The 16,202-nt window shown below is 36.6% G+C and overlaps 2 protein-coding genes across 6 annotated transcripts; both read left to right on the forward strand.

Moving 5' to 3' along the window:
* The first annotated feature begins 527 nt into the window (after positions 1-527).
* LOC133724669 (filament-like plant protein) lies at positions 528-6,227 on the forward strand. Of its 5 annotated transcripts, none has more exons than XM_062151450.1 (5): positions 528-749; positions 1,701-1,864; positions 2,792-2,972; positions 3,549-4,888; positions 5,527-6,227. In XM_062151450.1, exons 2-5 carry the CDS (start codon positions 1,751-1,753, stop codon positions 5,680-5,682), a joined length of 1,791 nt encoding a protein of 596 aa, XP_062007434.1. In that variant the 5' UTR covers positions 528-749; positions 1,701-1,750; the 3' UTR covers positions 5,683-6,227. The 5 variants fall into 5 exon arrangements, with proteins under 5 accessions (XP_062007434.1, XP_062007433.1, XP_062007437.1 ...); XM_062151449.1 differs by lacking the exon at positions 528-749 and adding an exon at positions 762-985; XM_062151453.1 differs by lacking the exon at positions 528-749 and adding an exon at positions 764-985 and having other exon boundaries at positions 1,701-1,861.
* LOC133724668 (fatty acid amide hydrolase-like) lies at positions 5,811-15,178 on the forward strand. Its single transcript, XM_062151448.1, has 21 exons — positions 5,811-5,832; positions 8,270-8,410; positions 8,923-9,032; positions 9,593-9,653; positions 9,952-10,139; positions 10,333-10,462; positions 10,849-10,926; positions 11,072-11,219; positions 11,451-11,563; positions 11,735-11,810; positions 11,907-11,978; positions 12,067-12,115; positions 12,392-12,463; positions 12,606-12,686; positions 12,887-12,990; positions 13,083-13,175; positions 13,948-14,016; positions 14,235-14,299; positions 14,401-14,462; positions 14,539-14,634; positions 14,823-15,178. Exons 2-21 carry the CDS (start codon positions 8,308-8,310, stop codon positions 14,883-14,885), a joined length of 1,833 nt encoding a protein of 610 aa, XP_062007432.1. The 5' UTR covers positions 5,811-5,832; positions 8,270-8,307; the 3' UTR covers positions 14,886-15,178.
* The last annotated feature ends 1,024 nt before the right edge of the window (positions 15,179-16,202 follow it).

Here is a 16,202-nt window from a genome sequence, read left to right on the forward strand (position 1 = left end):
TTCCCAGCTCAGAATATATTTCCGAGTATGGTTTTGACGAGACTATCAATAAAACTAGTCGATTTAGTTAAATGAAAATAAGTATATCATAAAAATTAATGGTTACACATTTATTTTAAAAATTCTAAACATATCAAATATTGGGCTCATATTGAAGATCTCAATAAGATATTTACAATGATGTAATTTTAATATTTAGTAACATTATAAATAACCCATGTATATAGGAAAAATGAATTTTCTTAAATGTAAAATTCATGTTATTAATGAAACAAACAAACAAAAAGGCAGCGGGTCCCACATTTGGCTTACCAATTCTCAGCCCAAATTTGGCCTAGCATATTTGAGAATGCCAAATTTTTTTCTTGGCATTTGGGATATAGCCTACTGTGGGAGGGGGGTGAAGGCCATAAATAGGTTTTTAGCCTACCATGGGAGATGCTCTAACGACCGATGGATCCACAAAACTTATGTAGGCCGGCTGTGTTATGTGAATAGCGCGGCTTCCCAATGAGAAGGCTTTATTGTATGGCGGATAATACTCCATCCAGCCGCTACCAACTTAGCAAGTGCTCACATAGGCTGTGGCACGGCGGTAAAGGACTCACCCGTTATTGACTGTGAACCCAGATTCCCTTACAGACAACAGTAGCACATTGGAGCCCAATAATGATCAGAATATAATACAAACAACAGACCAATTGCAGTGAATTTCGCGCATTCATGGGCGGGAATGACGCCACCACCATGTAAGACGACAAAGCAAAACTTGATGATTCATGAAAGAGAAGCATCTTTGCACATTAGGACCCTTCCATCACGTTCACAAAAACCCCATATTGGTCCTACTACTGCTACTGTCTTCCAGCCCCCATTTTCAACACACACAAATATTGGTAGAAACTAATCAAATCAAATATTCTCCGCCCTTTTTTGGGCTTCGTCAATCCCTAAATATTTCCTGACATGCGACCCTTATTTACAGGTTGTTTCCTTATCCCCAGTTTGTACCCAACACATTAATTAAACCTCTTTCGTATGTTTTTGTTTTTTTTCTTTCTTTCTTCCTTGCTTTAGCTTTGATGGGTCTCTGGAATTTTGTGTATCTGGAAATGGGTATTGGCAATTTCTCACTCTTGTGAGTTTCTTTGAAGTGGGTCTTTGCTTTTTCTTTGTTTTTCTAGGTATTTTGAAATGGGTATTATCTGCATATTTCATTTTCACAGTTGCTTCTCTGTTATTGTTATGGCGTGAAAATGTGGACTTGGTTAGGTGCAAATCAAGCTAGTATTGGAGCTGTGTGTTTTAAGTTACTCTATTCAAAGCTTCTGTCTTTTTGAAACCATTCAATGTTTATTTTATTGCATACCTTTAGTATATCGCTTTTTTGTTGGTTGAGGATTAGATCAAACTAGGAGTGAATTCTAAGCAAAGGTGAGAGAGTAAATTGCCAGAAAGTTCTCTTTTTTGGTCCAGCAGTTTTGATTGATCTTTTGGGCCCCTCTGAATTTTCTTTTCAATTTGTTTAGAAACTCAGACTTTCCCACTACAAACCAACCACATTTATTAGGATTGATTAGAACCTTTTCCCAGATTTCGATACGCAGATATCACTTGATTCTCAAGCAAAAGGGTTCATGTCTGAATGTCTGATGTGCCCTGCTTTCCGGTGATGCATTGATGGTTTCATCATAATGCAGGTGAAGTCCCAGATGGGGGATTGTGAGATGCTTAGTTGTTGAATTTCAAGATGGATAGGCGGAGTCGGCTGTGGCAAAGGAAATCATCAGACAAGAGTTCTGGTGAGACTGAGAGTTCGGGATCGATATCTTCTCATTCTGAAAGATTTTCTGATGATCAGGTAGCTGGTATTCACATTGTTCTGAAATATCTTCAGTCTTTTGCCTTATGAGTGATTGGATTGTCGAATTCTATGAGATTTGGAAATTTTCATGATTCTGCCTAACTGGTTATTAGTTTCTTACTTTACCATCATTTGCATAAATCATGTCTTCATTGTTAGCGTGATCAGTTTGGTTATACAACATCTAGAATCTTAATATTGATGGAATCTTCTAATCTTGGTATGTTCTACTATTTCGTACATAGCAAACATATGGTTAAACCAATGTCACCCACCTCTATGTTAGATGGATCCTCATCCACTGCACTACAATGTCTTTGCTGATGGCTAAAGACATGATTTTCTGTACTGGCCATAAAATGTCTTTGCTGAACTCTCTAGACCAAGGTCAACAGTGCTAGCGAATGATCAATTACCCAAAATAGCATATGTACATGAGTGCCATCTGAATACTTGTTGGCTTGTCCTCTAAGTGCAGGAGTTTGAATGTGTGAACTTGTTGGGTCCCATAGCAGCTTGAAACATTTATACATACTAATTTAGGTACCATCATGAAGAACAAATAACTAATTGGTAGCTGGATAGTGTTGCTCATTTATGAGATTTTCTTCATGTTTTGGTCTACTGATGCCATCCAAAAAATTAGTTCCTTGTCAATTGTCATTCAGCTATCTGGTTGCTTCTAAAACTCCCCACATGTATAGGCTTCTCCACAAGAGCCCAAACATGAAAATTCACTATAAATTGAAAAGTTGCACTTATGTATAAGATTCGAGGAAGATTTGGTCCATCGGTGTTCCCACTTACTAGAAGCTAACTAATCTGTTCGGACATAGGCCAAAAATTATTTTATATTCTAACATCATTCTTTGCTCTATCAAGTGGTTTGGTTGAAGAGTCTAATTTTTCCCTACTTTGATGTCAAAGGCATTCCCAACTCATAGCATTCAGTCTCTGGAAGTCACTTCTAAAGCTCTACGCAGTGATGAAGAACTTAATGAAAGTGTTGGGACTTTGAAGGAGAAACTATCAGCTGCTCTTCTTGACAGTAATGCCAAAGATGAATTGGTAAAGCAGCATGCTAAAGTTGCAGAAGAAGCTGTCTCAGGTTTTTATGCTTTCCTTTTGTTCCCTTGCATTTAACTTCAGTTAGAAATTAGGATACCTATTGAATCTTAATGCGCAGAATCTACGTGTCCAGTTGTTGTCTTATGTGCACAATAATACTGTGCTTTCCTCATCAGCTTAAGATTTTGGATTCCAGTTGTTGACTAACTTTATGCGCTTCACTCTGTATAAAAGCAAGTTATGGAATATACCCCTACATAAATCATCTAAACTGGAAAAAAACATGTAGACAAATAAAGAGAAGCAAAAGCTTTTTTTTTTCTGTACACTTATGTTTCTGCCTATGATTTGAGGAAACAGTTTGATTTTCAAAGACCAACAGTTTTATAAAAGTCGTACTCTTATTGTTACTAGAGAAGGTTCACTCATCTTATCTTTCTTCAAGTCTTTCTAGAATGGGTGCCCTGAGTTTATAGAAATGGAAAATATTGGGTGTTGCTGAGCTGTTCCGTTTAGGGGTCAATGGTATGTCATAGATTTTCTTTTATATTTTATTAAGTTTTCTTTTCTGAAAATGGCCCCATTAGTTCTTTCTCTTTGCCATTTCAAATGTTAGGCTGGGAGAAGTCTGAAAATGAAGTGTTGGGCTTAAAACAGCAACTTGAGGCTACAAATCAGAAAAACTCGGCTCTTAAAGACCGAGTTGGTCATCTTGATGGAGCACTGAAAGAATGCGTGAGGCAGCTTCGACAGGCAAGAGAAGAGCAAGACCGGAATACTAATGAGGTTGTTGCTAAGAAAACTCGTGAATGGGATAGTTCAAAGTCCATACTTGAGAGCCAGCTTGCTGATCTCCAAGCACAACTTCAAGCTGCTAAAACTGAAGCTGCTGCCTCTATTGGTAAGGATCTCCGGTTAAAGCTTGAGGCTACTGAAAAAGAGAACTCTGCTCTTAAGCTTAGACTTCGCTCTCGAGTCAAGGAGCTTGAAATTGCAACTATAGAGAGGGATTTGAGCACCCAAGCTGCTGAAGCAGCGAGTAAGCAACATTTAGAGAGCATAAAAAAGGTTGTTAAGCTTGAAGCTGAGTGCCGTAGGCTAAACGCCTTGGCACGTAAAGCACTACCAGATAATGGTCACAAATCCTTTTCTACATCCTCAGTTTATGTAGAATCCATTATAGATAGCCAATCAGATAGTGGGGAGAGGGTACTGGCAATTGAGTTGGATACAGATAAAGTGAGTGACTTGGAGCCAAGTGAATGTGATTCAAGCCAGTCAAATTCACGTACATCTGCTCGTATCACAGATCCTGATAAATTTAATAAAGAAAAAGGTGTTGGAAAAAATCTAATGGTTCCTTCAGTAGATATCAATCTCATGGATGATTTTCTTGAAATGGAAAGGTTTGCTGCAACGCCAGTTACAAAAAATAAGAACTGTTACCTTGAGGCAGGACTCAGATCAAACCAGTGTACTGCTGGAAAAAACCTTCTAGAAACTGAACTTGAAACCATGATTCAAAGGACTGCGGAACTGGAGGGGAAGTTAGAGAAGATGGTGACAGAAAAAGTGGAACTTGAGATGACTATGACTGAGTGCGAAAAGGAGATTCAGACATTAAAAAGTCAGCTACTGGAGGCTGATTTGAAGTTGGAAGACCTTCAAACACAGTTGAATATTGCAAATGGATCAAGGTATGCTGCAGATGAAGAAGTAAAGGCCTGTCAAACAATGAGAGAAGTGGCTGAGTCACAACTAAGATCCGTTCAAACTGAACTTGACTGCATGATTTTAAAAGTCAGTGCACTAGAAGAAGATGTCTCAAAGGAGCGAGCTTTATCAGCTGAAAATGAGGCCAAATGCCAGAAAGTTGAGAATGAGCTATTGATAATGAAACATGAAGCTGAGCTCCAGCGTATGGCTAGTACTAGTGGTGATTTGAAGATACAGCAGGTCAGTTTTCTTGGGCAATAAACCATATCTAATGAAAGAACAGCAAAAACCAATATATATAGTTTGTAGTAAAATGTTGGGCATCCAAGGCAACACAATGTAGAAATGAGACTGTAAAATGAATAATAGTAATGAGCAGAAAAGATGAGTAAAAATTGATCTTTTGGGGAAAATATGAGAGTTGGACGGCACAATGTAGTGCTAATAGATGAAGAATTATGCTTATTAGTTGGTATGGGCAAATACAATGTAGATCGTTAGAAGCACCCATAACCAGAGTAAGAACAATAAAAGACAACATGGAAGAATGAATATGAAAAGTCTAAAACAAATTAGATTTAATAGGAGATACTGCTATAGTAGAAAAATGTAAGATCAGAGTTGCAGTGGCTGACTCCATATTGAGTTTAGAACTTCTGAAGTATCTTCTTTTTTTTTTTTTTTTTGTTCAAGCAGCTCTCCAGTTTTTAACTAGAAAATGTGGTATTAGCCAGTTCTTTTAGTGGAATTATGTAATAAATGTGAGGTCCCTAACACGTCTGGCTCCTAGACTTTAATTGGCTTGCATCTCATAACATGATCAGCTATACGCGTACTTTTCATTTATGTTGGTTTTTATATGTTCTTGTTTATGGCAGGAGAAAGAGCTGGCATTGGCTGCAAGTAAATTTGCAGAGTGCCAGAAAACAATTGCATCTCTTGGCCAACAGTTGAAATCACTTGCAACATTGGAGGACATCTTAATGGACTCAGATACGCCATCGGACCTCATTGATGAAGCTATGCATTCATGACCTGAATAATCCAAGGATGGTAAAAGTCTCGAAAGCAGCATATGACTGGTCAGATGCTTCAACAATTGGCTGTGACAGATCGGCATTCTTTATCAATAGCCCATCACCATTACCATCAAAGTTAAAGAATTGGAGACCTTTTGGGCAGAGGTAAGAGTGGGACTGAAAAACAATTATAATAAGAAACATTGAAGAAACAAAAAGTTGTCATTGTAGATGGAGCAGGTCTGTTTTGTGGTGATGTCTTTGCCTGTTGATTCAATACCCGTGAATCGACGGTTTGTATTTACACACGAGGTACTTCTTTCGGGAGCAGCAATTTTTTTTTTTATCTTTCCATTTAAGGGGGGAGGAGTAATGTAAATAGGGAGAGCAGTACTATCATTGAAAGAAGGTACAGTATAGTCATACATAACATATAAGATATGTGTTCTTCAGAGTCCCACATTTCAGGTATTTGAAGCTCATATTGCTTTCGAATTGTGAGTCTCTTTCACTAATGTGATATAAGTCATATAACCAGAATAAAAAAGACCTTTTTGATACGTCACCTATTGCATTATGAATGGTATTAAGCTGTTTCTTTTCCACATGTCGATTTTGCTCTTGCCTAATTTTCTTAATTGTTGATGATAAGATGTTGCTGTGAATAATATAGTAAGCTGTTGCTTTCTCCAATTGTCCGATTATGCTTTTGCATAATAATGTTCATAATTGTTGATGTTAAGATATAACCGTACTTGATATTAAGCCGTTGCTTTCTCCGGTAGTAGTCGAGTTTGCTTTTTGGTAAATGTTATTGATCGTTGCTGTTAAGATGTTGCTGTTGATGTTAAGATATAACCGTACTTGATATTAAGCCGTTGCTTTCTCCGGTAGTTGTCGAGTTTGCTTTTTGGTAAATGTTATTGATCGTTGCTGTTAAGATGTTGCTGTTGATGTTAAGATATAGCCGTACTTGATATTAAGCCGTTGCTTTCTCCGGTAGTCGTCGAGTTTGAACGACTAGTAGCTGTTGCTTTCTCCAACTGCCATTTTGCTTTTTTGTCTACTTTTCTTAATTGTTGATGTTAAGATCGTACAAGGAAATTGAATGCATTAAAGTCTCCTTCGTTCAGTTCTTCATCAAAGTGGTTTACTTACGAGGTTACAGGATAATTTATTAGCTTCATATTGCAAAGAAAACAGAGGGAAAATGGTGCTTTTTGTACTTTCAGATTTAAAGTTACAATTTCTAAAATTTTCAAGCCATTTTTATTATTATTTATTTTATTTGTTTATATCAGTTTATTCATTTATTGAGAAACCTAATCTAAAAATGAAATGGAAAATAAAAATTCATAGAAAATTAAACATTTAATTCTGATTTGATTGTTTTGTCCCCACTGGCCTAGCTAGGAGAAACTATTAATAGGTCTATAGACCAAAAGAGATAAAAATCATAGAGAAGAGAAGATGAGCTGTGCCAGCAGCCCAGAATACCCCTCTTCTAGTATTCTATAGTCTTCATATAGCCGGGAAATATGGTGCTCATTAAAAGTTCCTTTATGGAACCAGATACACCATCTGTGTGCCCTAACAATGGGGGTAAGGCAAGAGTTTACCTACCTCATTGCTCCAGTCTTAAGCAGATCGTGATGGTTGATCTCGATACTTGTTATGGTGTTATGATGTTTTCTTGCTGTTAATGTGCTGGCATGTGATCGGGCAGTTTTAACACTGTGTGGATGAGGGTGAAGTTCTTCTCGATGTTGGCAACTGGGATGTATTGTGGCTCTCGAGATTGATTGTCTATCGCTAGCTCTAGCTCGTGAAAAATGACGATTATTGTGGTTAAAATCCATTCCAAGCCTCAAGGATCGAATAAAGCACCTTGGAATTTACATTATCCTTTCCGGTTTCTCACCTATATATATAATTTTATTGATCAAGTAATAAAGTTTCTTTTTTTCCTTCTTAAAAAAGTACAAGATCACATTGTTTGCGTCTTTTGTTTGGTTCGAATTTACATTTAATCTGGCGTTACGTGTCACTGAAAAATAAACGCACAAGATCACTTTCATCATTTGCCTTGAAAGAGTAAAAAGATAGAGAGTGAAAATTTAATTGTGCATGATAGAACTTGCATAAAAGGCTTGTACAATTAATTTGCCGAATTAGGGTGTCGGCTGTCTGAGGAGTACAAATTAGGCAAAGAAATCTGGGTGGGTTGTAATAGACGGCAACAGTACGTTCAGACAAGGACTGGTGATTTAAGAGGAATAACCAGGAAGGATACTGTTGGGCGGATCCGGGTCCACATAGGATCGATCATCTTCGTTTTTATCGCCGTAAAACTGTGACTTGTTTAGTGAAAGCAACTAATATCCAACTACTAACTGACCCTAACACACACTCATGCTAGTTTGGTCGACTCTGTAGTTCTGTTTGTCACTTTGTCCGTGATATCACAGTTAGGTTGGTGATACATTTCTTCTCTCTCCCTCTGTAATATCTATCTCTTTCCTTGCTTTATCCGCCTTCTGTTCACTGTACATGTTCTATATATATATAATGCTTGTACGTCTCTTGGTGTAAATTGAACTAGGCTGAGGCTGAGGCTGAGGAGGATCATTGTCAATTAGTATGGGGTTGTTCAAGAGAGAGGCTCGTGTGGTTTACGAGCCGGCGAGCCGAGTTGATGTCAGTCCGGCCAGTTCTGAGGTCTACTTGCGAGCCAATGTCAAAGGTTGGTTCATTCCTTCAATATCTCTCTCGTTTCATTTCCTGTTGTATAGTTGATTCGGAAAGTGAATTCTGCATTACTAGCTCTTTGGTTGAGTTGCTTTCTCTGTAATTTGGATTTTCTTGGATGAATTTAAAATGTGGATTCATCATCGGAACATTGCTTGAGTTACTCTTGTGACTGAAAAGTTTCGGTATATTGACTTGATATGAAATGTGATCAATGATCATCATCAACATAAGTTGTTAATACATGGGGTTGGTTAATTGGTTTTCAGTGTTTTATGTTTTGGAACAGGTTTACACTTTGTATAATTTCCACACCAATTTGGTTGAAAAAGAATGCAACCAGAAACTTACAGTCTGATAATTTTTGGTTGTCTGTGTTTTTGTGTACCTGGTTTTGTTCAATCTATTGATGTGTTTGTGCTTTATTCAGATTTATCACTCTGTGATTTCTTCATATCTATTGCCATAGTTTATACCCACAAACACTAAATCTCATTTGCTTTGTAGCTCCTCGTATGGCTGGATTTCTGGCCAAATTGTTCGCCTGGTTTTTGGAATTGCGGATCTTTGGGACCATGTTGTTGTACATATTGAAAAGAGACAACTTGATCCATAAGGTGGTATACACAGCTTTTTCTTTGTCTCTCATTCTGTGTTATGAGATTGAACTTTTGTCTCTGACAGTTTCGAACCAAGTTTCTTCCTTTTGAGACATAAAAGTGGACAATCTACTATGTTAAATAGTTTTCAGTTGATTTTCTTTGATGTGATAATGAATCAAAGCAGCATATTGGAATCCTTCCAAGTGTATCAACAGTTAGCAACTGAGGAAACAATATCTAAAATGTATTGGTCAGATAACTCTAATTCTATGAAAAGTAAGTATTGTGAACTTTCCTAACAATATTTAATCAAGAGTTGTCAATAGTTGAACCAACATGTAACTTTACCTAACTCATAGCATAGCGAATACATTACTATATGTTTACAACATACTTAGAATCTGAACTCATATATATAAGCAGTTGTGAGATATGGTCACAGTATCTCGGCAAGTGCAGGTTTTAGGAGCCTTTCATTGTTAGCCTTTTCTTAAAGAAGTAGCTGCTTTATGTAACTGATCATTGTTGTCTGATCATTCATTCTCAATTGCTGAAAATCTCATTGAATTTTTCAGTTGGTTACAAATGCTGAGCTCGAGGAATCACCAGTCTATGTTCCCTTACATCCTTTTGATGGTATGCATTCCTTTTCTTTATTTGTTAGTAATAGATATAGGGAAAAATGACTGTTAATTGGTTTATCACTTTGTATCATTGAACCTCAATAGTCAGATCTCAACTCCATTTCAACTATTCGGTTATGTCTTTCCCCTGGAGTACAAACTGATTTAGTTCTGCAAACTTGTACTTGCATTCCAAATTTCAACATCTTTGTCTTTCAAAAGCTTTACATTCGTTATGTATTTATTTCTCATTGTGGAATTTTCAGTGTGGTATTTACTTTATCTAAAGTTTCATAAGTTTACCAATGCAGAGATTGAAGAGCAAGATGTCAAACATGTAGGGTCTGACTTGTCACCACCTGAATTGGTTCAACAGGCAATTGAATGTTTACCTGTATCCTTTGATAAGGAATTAAATGGTTCAAACTCTTCTTTCCGTTATTGGACAATATCAGATTATTCAAGAGCCTACAAGTCTGGAGAAATAACACCTAAATTGGTATGCCACGGTTTGTCTGATTTTTTGGATGAACAGTTACATACAACCTCTGTTGCCTACTCGAGTAAACTACTTTCAGAGAGAATTTTTGCTGATTTAATTTGAAAGGATAACATCAGAGGTTACTTGTCCAATTTTATGTTTTTGTTTTCATATCCTCATCTGACATTTCTATTTCCTTTTACTTCTGCAGGTTGCAGAGCGTCTTATAGCTGCCATCCACGAGTCTTCTAATCCACCATTTAAGATGTCATTCTTTATTAATTACAACACTGAAGACATTCTAAAGCAAGCAACTGAATCAACTCTGCGGTATGAAAAAGGTACATGCAGACATAGAAACTAAACTTATTCTCATATACAAAAACAATACGCCAGCATTTGAGATTAAATTGACAATATTATACTGCTCTACTTGCTCTGGTAATAGTAAAATAGAACTGCTCTGTCTTTATGTAGCACTTATATTTTCAGTCTCACAATGATTTGATCCATACTACAATGCATCTATATTAGTCATTTATTCAAAAAAAAAAATTAAAAAAAATTCAATCAATTAAGTAAAGGAAGAGCCTATCTCACTCATATTGGTCTTCCATTTTGTGTTCATCTCCACTTACGTATCCTAATATTGGTTTCTCAATTACATGATGTTGCATTTATCTCTGTTATACACTCTCACATAATCTGTCTTTTGGTTCATCTCTAGGTGTGCCTATTTCAGCCCTAGATGGGATCCCAATTGCTATCAAGGATGAAATAGACTGCAGACCGTATCCAACTACTGGTAACCTTTTTGTTTCTGAAAACCAATTGCTGGTAACTTACAATGCAGGGTTTCCATTGATAGAATTGTTTGTGCATGTCAATCCACTGGTCATATTTAGAAATCATAACTATGAATTTGTTAATCGAAAAATGGACTTTTGTAGGTGGAACGAAGTGGCTTCACAAATTCAGACCTTGTACAGATGACGCGTGCTGTGTCAAGTGCCTCAGACAATGTGGTGCCATACTTATTGGGAAAACCAATATGCATGAACTTGGAGCTGGTACAAGTGGGATAAATCCGCATTATGGGTAAGAAAAGGCCACATTGTTTTCCTGAAAGTCTGAAACTAAATCATCTTTTCCTGTATTTGAGGTTGATCATTCTTATACATTTTGTATTCTGCTCTGACTGAATATCAACAGAGTTATTAGGCTAGATGCTCTCTTTGTAGCAAAATTTTCCTTATCATTTTCTTTGTTCAATCAATTTTTGATCTCAACGACTACAAGCATGCTTATTCTGTAACTATCATACTTCAGGGCAACTAGAAATCCACACGACCCCAGCAAAATCTCTGGGGGTTCTTCTAGTGGATCTGCTGCAGTGGTTGCCTCCGGATTATGCCCTGTTGCTCTTGGTGTTGATGGAGGAGGTAATTTATTTGTTTCATAGGAGAAATGCATGTTCAAATCTATCATTCATATGTGGTCTATTATCCTTTAACAGACTTGGTTGCTTCTCATGCAAGCATGTACTCGTGTGTGTTTGATGTAAACATAATATTGTGACTGAAAGGTGTATTTTGGTTGTGATGTATGATTAGGATCTGTGCGGATGCCTGCAGCTCTTTGTGGTGTTGTAGGTTTAAAACCAACCTTTGGCCGAGTACCTCATTCTGGGTAAATTCGTCATTCAATATTATTCTGTTAATCCCCCGTTTCATATTCTTGAGAGCTTATTACTAAATTACCAGATTGATTTGGGTTACTCTTTAGTGTTCTTCCTCTGAATTGGACGGTCGGGATGGTTGGAATACTAGCAGGCACTGTTGAGGATGCTTTAATAGTGTTAGTGTTCTGTACAAATGATCTTGTTCATTCTGTTATATGCCTTCTGTGTGCTTGATGTTATAGCTTTTACCCCATTTTTCTACAGTTATGCGGCAATCATTGGCCAAATTTCGTCAAGTCAACCCACATTATCCGTAAGTATGACATCATGTCAACAAATCGTTACCAGATAAATAATCTTCTCAATCATGTTGTTAATTGTTTAATTATTGGAATCTGTATTATCAGTTGCACAAGCATAAGTTATTGCTCATGTCTAAGAACTATATGGAAATTCAGTAAATCAGAATCTTTTGCCACATGATGTTTGATTGAGCTTTGTTCTTACAATTTATCAAGCCAGATGTTCCCCTTTTCTTACCTTGGTTGTTTTTTTTTTTCCCCTGTTTGCTCTTTCTATACTTTTCCAGCCCAAAGTATATTTTCCTCTACTGAACTCAGCAAAACCTATATCGGATATCAAATTGGCAAAATATGGTGAGGTTAGTCACAACATTCCCAACCATATAATTACTTGTACAATTAAAATTGCATTTATAATCCTTAATAAGCATTCATTTCTTTGTATTAAATGAGCTCCTCCCGATATTGATTCAATTCTCAACCACTAATTGGCTCAATTAGTGGTTTAATGATTGCAGTGATGAGATCAGAGAATGCTGTACCAATGCCTTATACAGGCTTCACAAGCAATATGGTTGGAAGGTAATCAGTCAGAGTTTCTTATTGCGTAAGGATGTTATAGTGCTTAATCTATACCACCAGTTCTTCGGTAATAGGTTACTAATCTAAAGCATATTAAAAAACCAATACTTGCAACTACTGTAAGAGGATCATGACTTGATACAGTCAATACAGTAGTCAGTATATAATACTTTCTAATTCTGCTTCTCTTTATCTATAAGACTGTAGAGGTGACCATACCAGAGATAGAGGTGATGCGGTTGGCACATTACTTGACAATTGGATCAGAGTGTAGCACTTCGCTTAGTTCTCATCTAGAAAAGTTGTATGTTGTTGACCACCACTATTCTTCTTTTAATTACTTTATTGAAACAAACAAGAAATCCAAATGCTGACATTGCAATCTCATCTAAATAGGGATTTCAAAGAATTAGGGTGGGATGTAAGGGTAGGACTTGCTGTGTATGGTGCTTTCAGCAGTAAGGAGTATATACAAGCTCAGAGAATTAGGTAAGTACTTCTTAACACTATCGAATAGTACCCTTGTGTGTAAATTTATTGGTAGTTATTACATAGTGGTCCACTACCTTATCTCTACAATGGTCCAAGTACTCATCTAAAACAAGATTTAAAGACCTCATATGAAACAAAACACATTGTATACACTGACTGACTGACCCTAGATTAAAAATGGAGAAAGGTCCAAACACGACTTGTAAGTTTCTGACTGAAAATCACACCTTACTAATGCAGCTGTAACTTTTTGACATAAAATCAATGGTCCATGGGCCTTTATCTGCATCTTTTTGCATAAGTTGCTGTACCATAGTTGTTATACATTGCAGAAGCTCTACAGAATTTGGATGCTGTTGTGAAATCTACCAATTTCAATTAAAAAGTTGATTCCAAGAATTTTTTGACACTCCCACACATCAGTCATGTCTATGATGGTCATCAGCTCTTTGATCAACTACTTTTATTTTGGAAAACCATGCCTGTTATATGATCATGAGGCTTACATTTGTGGATGGAGGCCATGGTGCTAATTTCTGCTCAAATAACATCATTTATGTGCGAGTGAGGTTGAAGAAGTCTGCTCTGATTCATACTAAATAAGGAATTCATCTCTCGTACAACAAAGCTTGAACAGAATACATTGCCTTCTTAACCTTTATAAGATGAGATTGCTAGATATGTTTTATGGTGTTCCTACAACAATATTATATTGGTGGTTTTGTTTCAAATGTATCTGAATCATGTAAACATGTTTATATATCTACAGGAACCGTCAGATGCAATTTCACAAGAATTTGTTTTCTCAGGCAGATGTCATTGTTTCCCCAACAGTAGGGTATTGTTTTCCTCTCAAGTTGTAATGCTGTAATGTTAATTAACATAATTTTCTTGTCAATGTTAAGTGGGAGTATGAACCAGTAACAGAATTTGAAATACAATGTAGGAACCTTTAGATAACATCTGAAGGGAAGGATAAAGATTTCATAGTAGGCCTTCCTAGGATTTTATTATTGTCTAAGCTTTATCATTGTTGTCTACTGGTACATATAACAGGGTAACTGCATACCCAATTTTGGATGATGCTCTCAAGACTGGAGAACTTGACTATATAAATGGAGGTATGAATGTTCCCATTATAGGTTAACATATGTGTCACTGAATTGTAATTGATTTGTGTCAACCTACTTCATTGAACCAACCAATTTGCTGCTTTTTTTAGCTGCACTTGTTCGATATTCCATATCCGGAAATTTTTTGGGACTACCAGCAGTGACCATTCCGGTATGATCTTGTCAGTACTTTCTACTGCAAACATTCCAGTAGAGTTAGAAGTTGATATGTATCTTGTCCTTGGTAGGTTGGATACGATAAATCAGGTCTGCCAATTGGTCTTCAGTTGATTGGAAAACCATGGTCTGAACCAACATTAATTCACATAGCCTTTGCAGTGCAGGTAGATTTAATTTTGGTTTTGTTCTTTCAATTCTTTTTTGCTCAAATTGATATATATAAATTCTGATGTAGAGATTTACTTACCTTGAAGGTTTAACTAGAGCAAGTTTTATCAATAGTGTTACCACTATAAAAAAAAATTTAGTTACTGCACTTACATCACAACTAATATTGTTATTTTTGTTCCAGAACCTTTATGTCGCTGATTGCAGAAAGCCCCAGGTCTATTATAATTTGCTGAATACAAATTAAGTTGGCTAAGGAAGTCCAAAACACAAAAGAATGTTACAAGTTTACATTTGTTGTATATTATGTAAAAATACCAGTGTCTATTACTCGTAAATAAGGACATCCCATACTCTTTGAGGAAATAATGTTATCACTTCTTAGTTAGCGATGGGAAAGATTTGATGCCCTTAATTAATTTCACTAGTTTGACATTTTTAAAGAGATTGTATTAATTCGGAGTTTTATACAATTATCTTATGAGATGAATACAATATGAACATTTTATAGACATGAAAATAGTCCGATCATTTGGTTGATGTTTTATAGATATCAAGTTCCTATCCTGTCACTTGTTTGTTTTATTTATTTATTATTATTTTTTTTTGGAAAGAGTATTTACTTTGTCATTTTTTTTAAGGGAATGAATTAAATTCATAAATTAAAAAATCGCTACAATCAAATTGTAAGGCATCCTCCACATAAGAGGTGGAAAACGAGACGCTAGGCCTGAATATGGCACGAGCCCGGCACATTTAGAAGCGGCCCAGCACGGCCCAAGTACATGCGGGTCAGGGCGGGGCTGAGAAATATTGGCCCGTCACAGCCCAAGCACGACATATGGTGGGCTGCGGCTCGGCCTGTTTCTATAATATAATTTTTTTTAAAATAATATAAAGATAATATATAATTTATAAAACCATATTAATTAATTTTTTTATATGACTTGCAACTTATATATTTTTTAACACAAAGATAATATATAATTTATAAACAACAAATAATACTAAATTTTAACAAATAGTTTCCGGTGGTACAGGAGCTGCAACTATTTAATGAAGGGATATTGACCCAATACCCAAATTTAGGCTAATATACTCTCACTTACTCCACTAAGAGTTTTTTATTTCCATTTATCCAATTTAACATTTAATGACAATTTTACCCACTCAATTAAACACTCAAACTCATCGATCTCTCTCTTCTCTCTCAGATCCCAGACTCTCTCTCCCCTCAGCGCTGTCATCGAGGCCCAGCCACCGAAATCGCGCCGTCGTCGAAGAGTCACAAATCTTCCAGCTCCCACTTCAATCCAGCAGTAGTATGGACATAATCAATCAAGTACTACAAGCCCTTAACCGGCAAGTACGAATCAGCCGCTGCTATCGCCACCTCATTCACCGCTGGCAACTGTGAAGTCACGGCTTGCACCGTCGTGTCCGATAAAATCTCCGGCACATCACTGAACACCCCAATCTTATCCGCCCCTCCCCCACCCGCCGTCAACATATTCCGAGCAAACCCGAATCTCGCCGGCGACGAAAGCAGAGCATTTGAAATCTT

This window comes from Rosa rugosa, chromosome 1, assembly GCF_958449725.1.
Source record: "Rosa rugosa chromosome 1, drRosRugo1.1, whole genome shotgun sequence".
NCBI classification, from domain to species: domain Eukaryota; kingdom Viridiplantae; phylum Streptophyta; class Magnoliopsida; order Rosales; family Rosaceae; genus Rosa; species Rosa rugosa.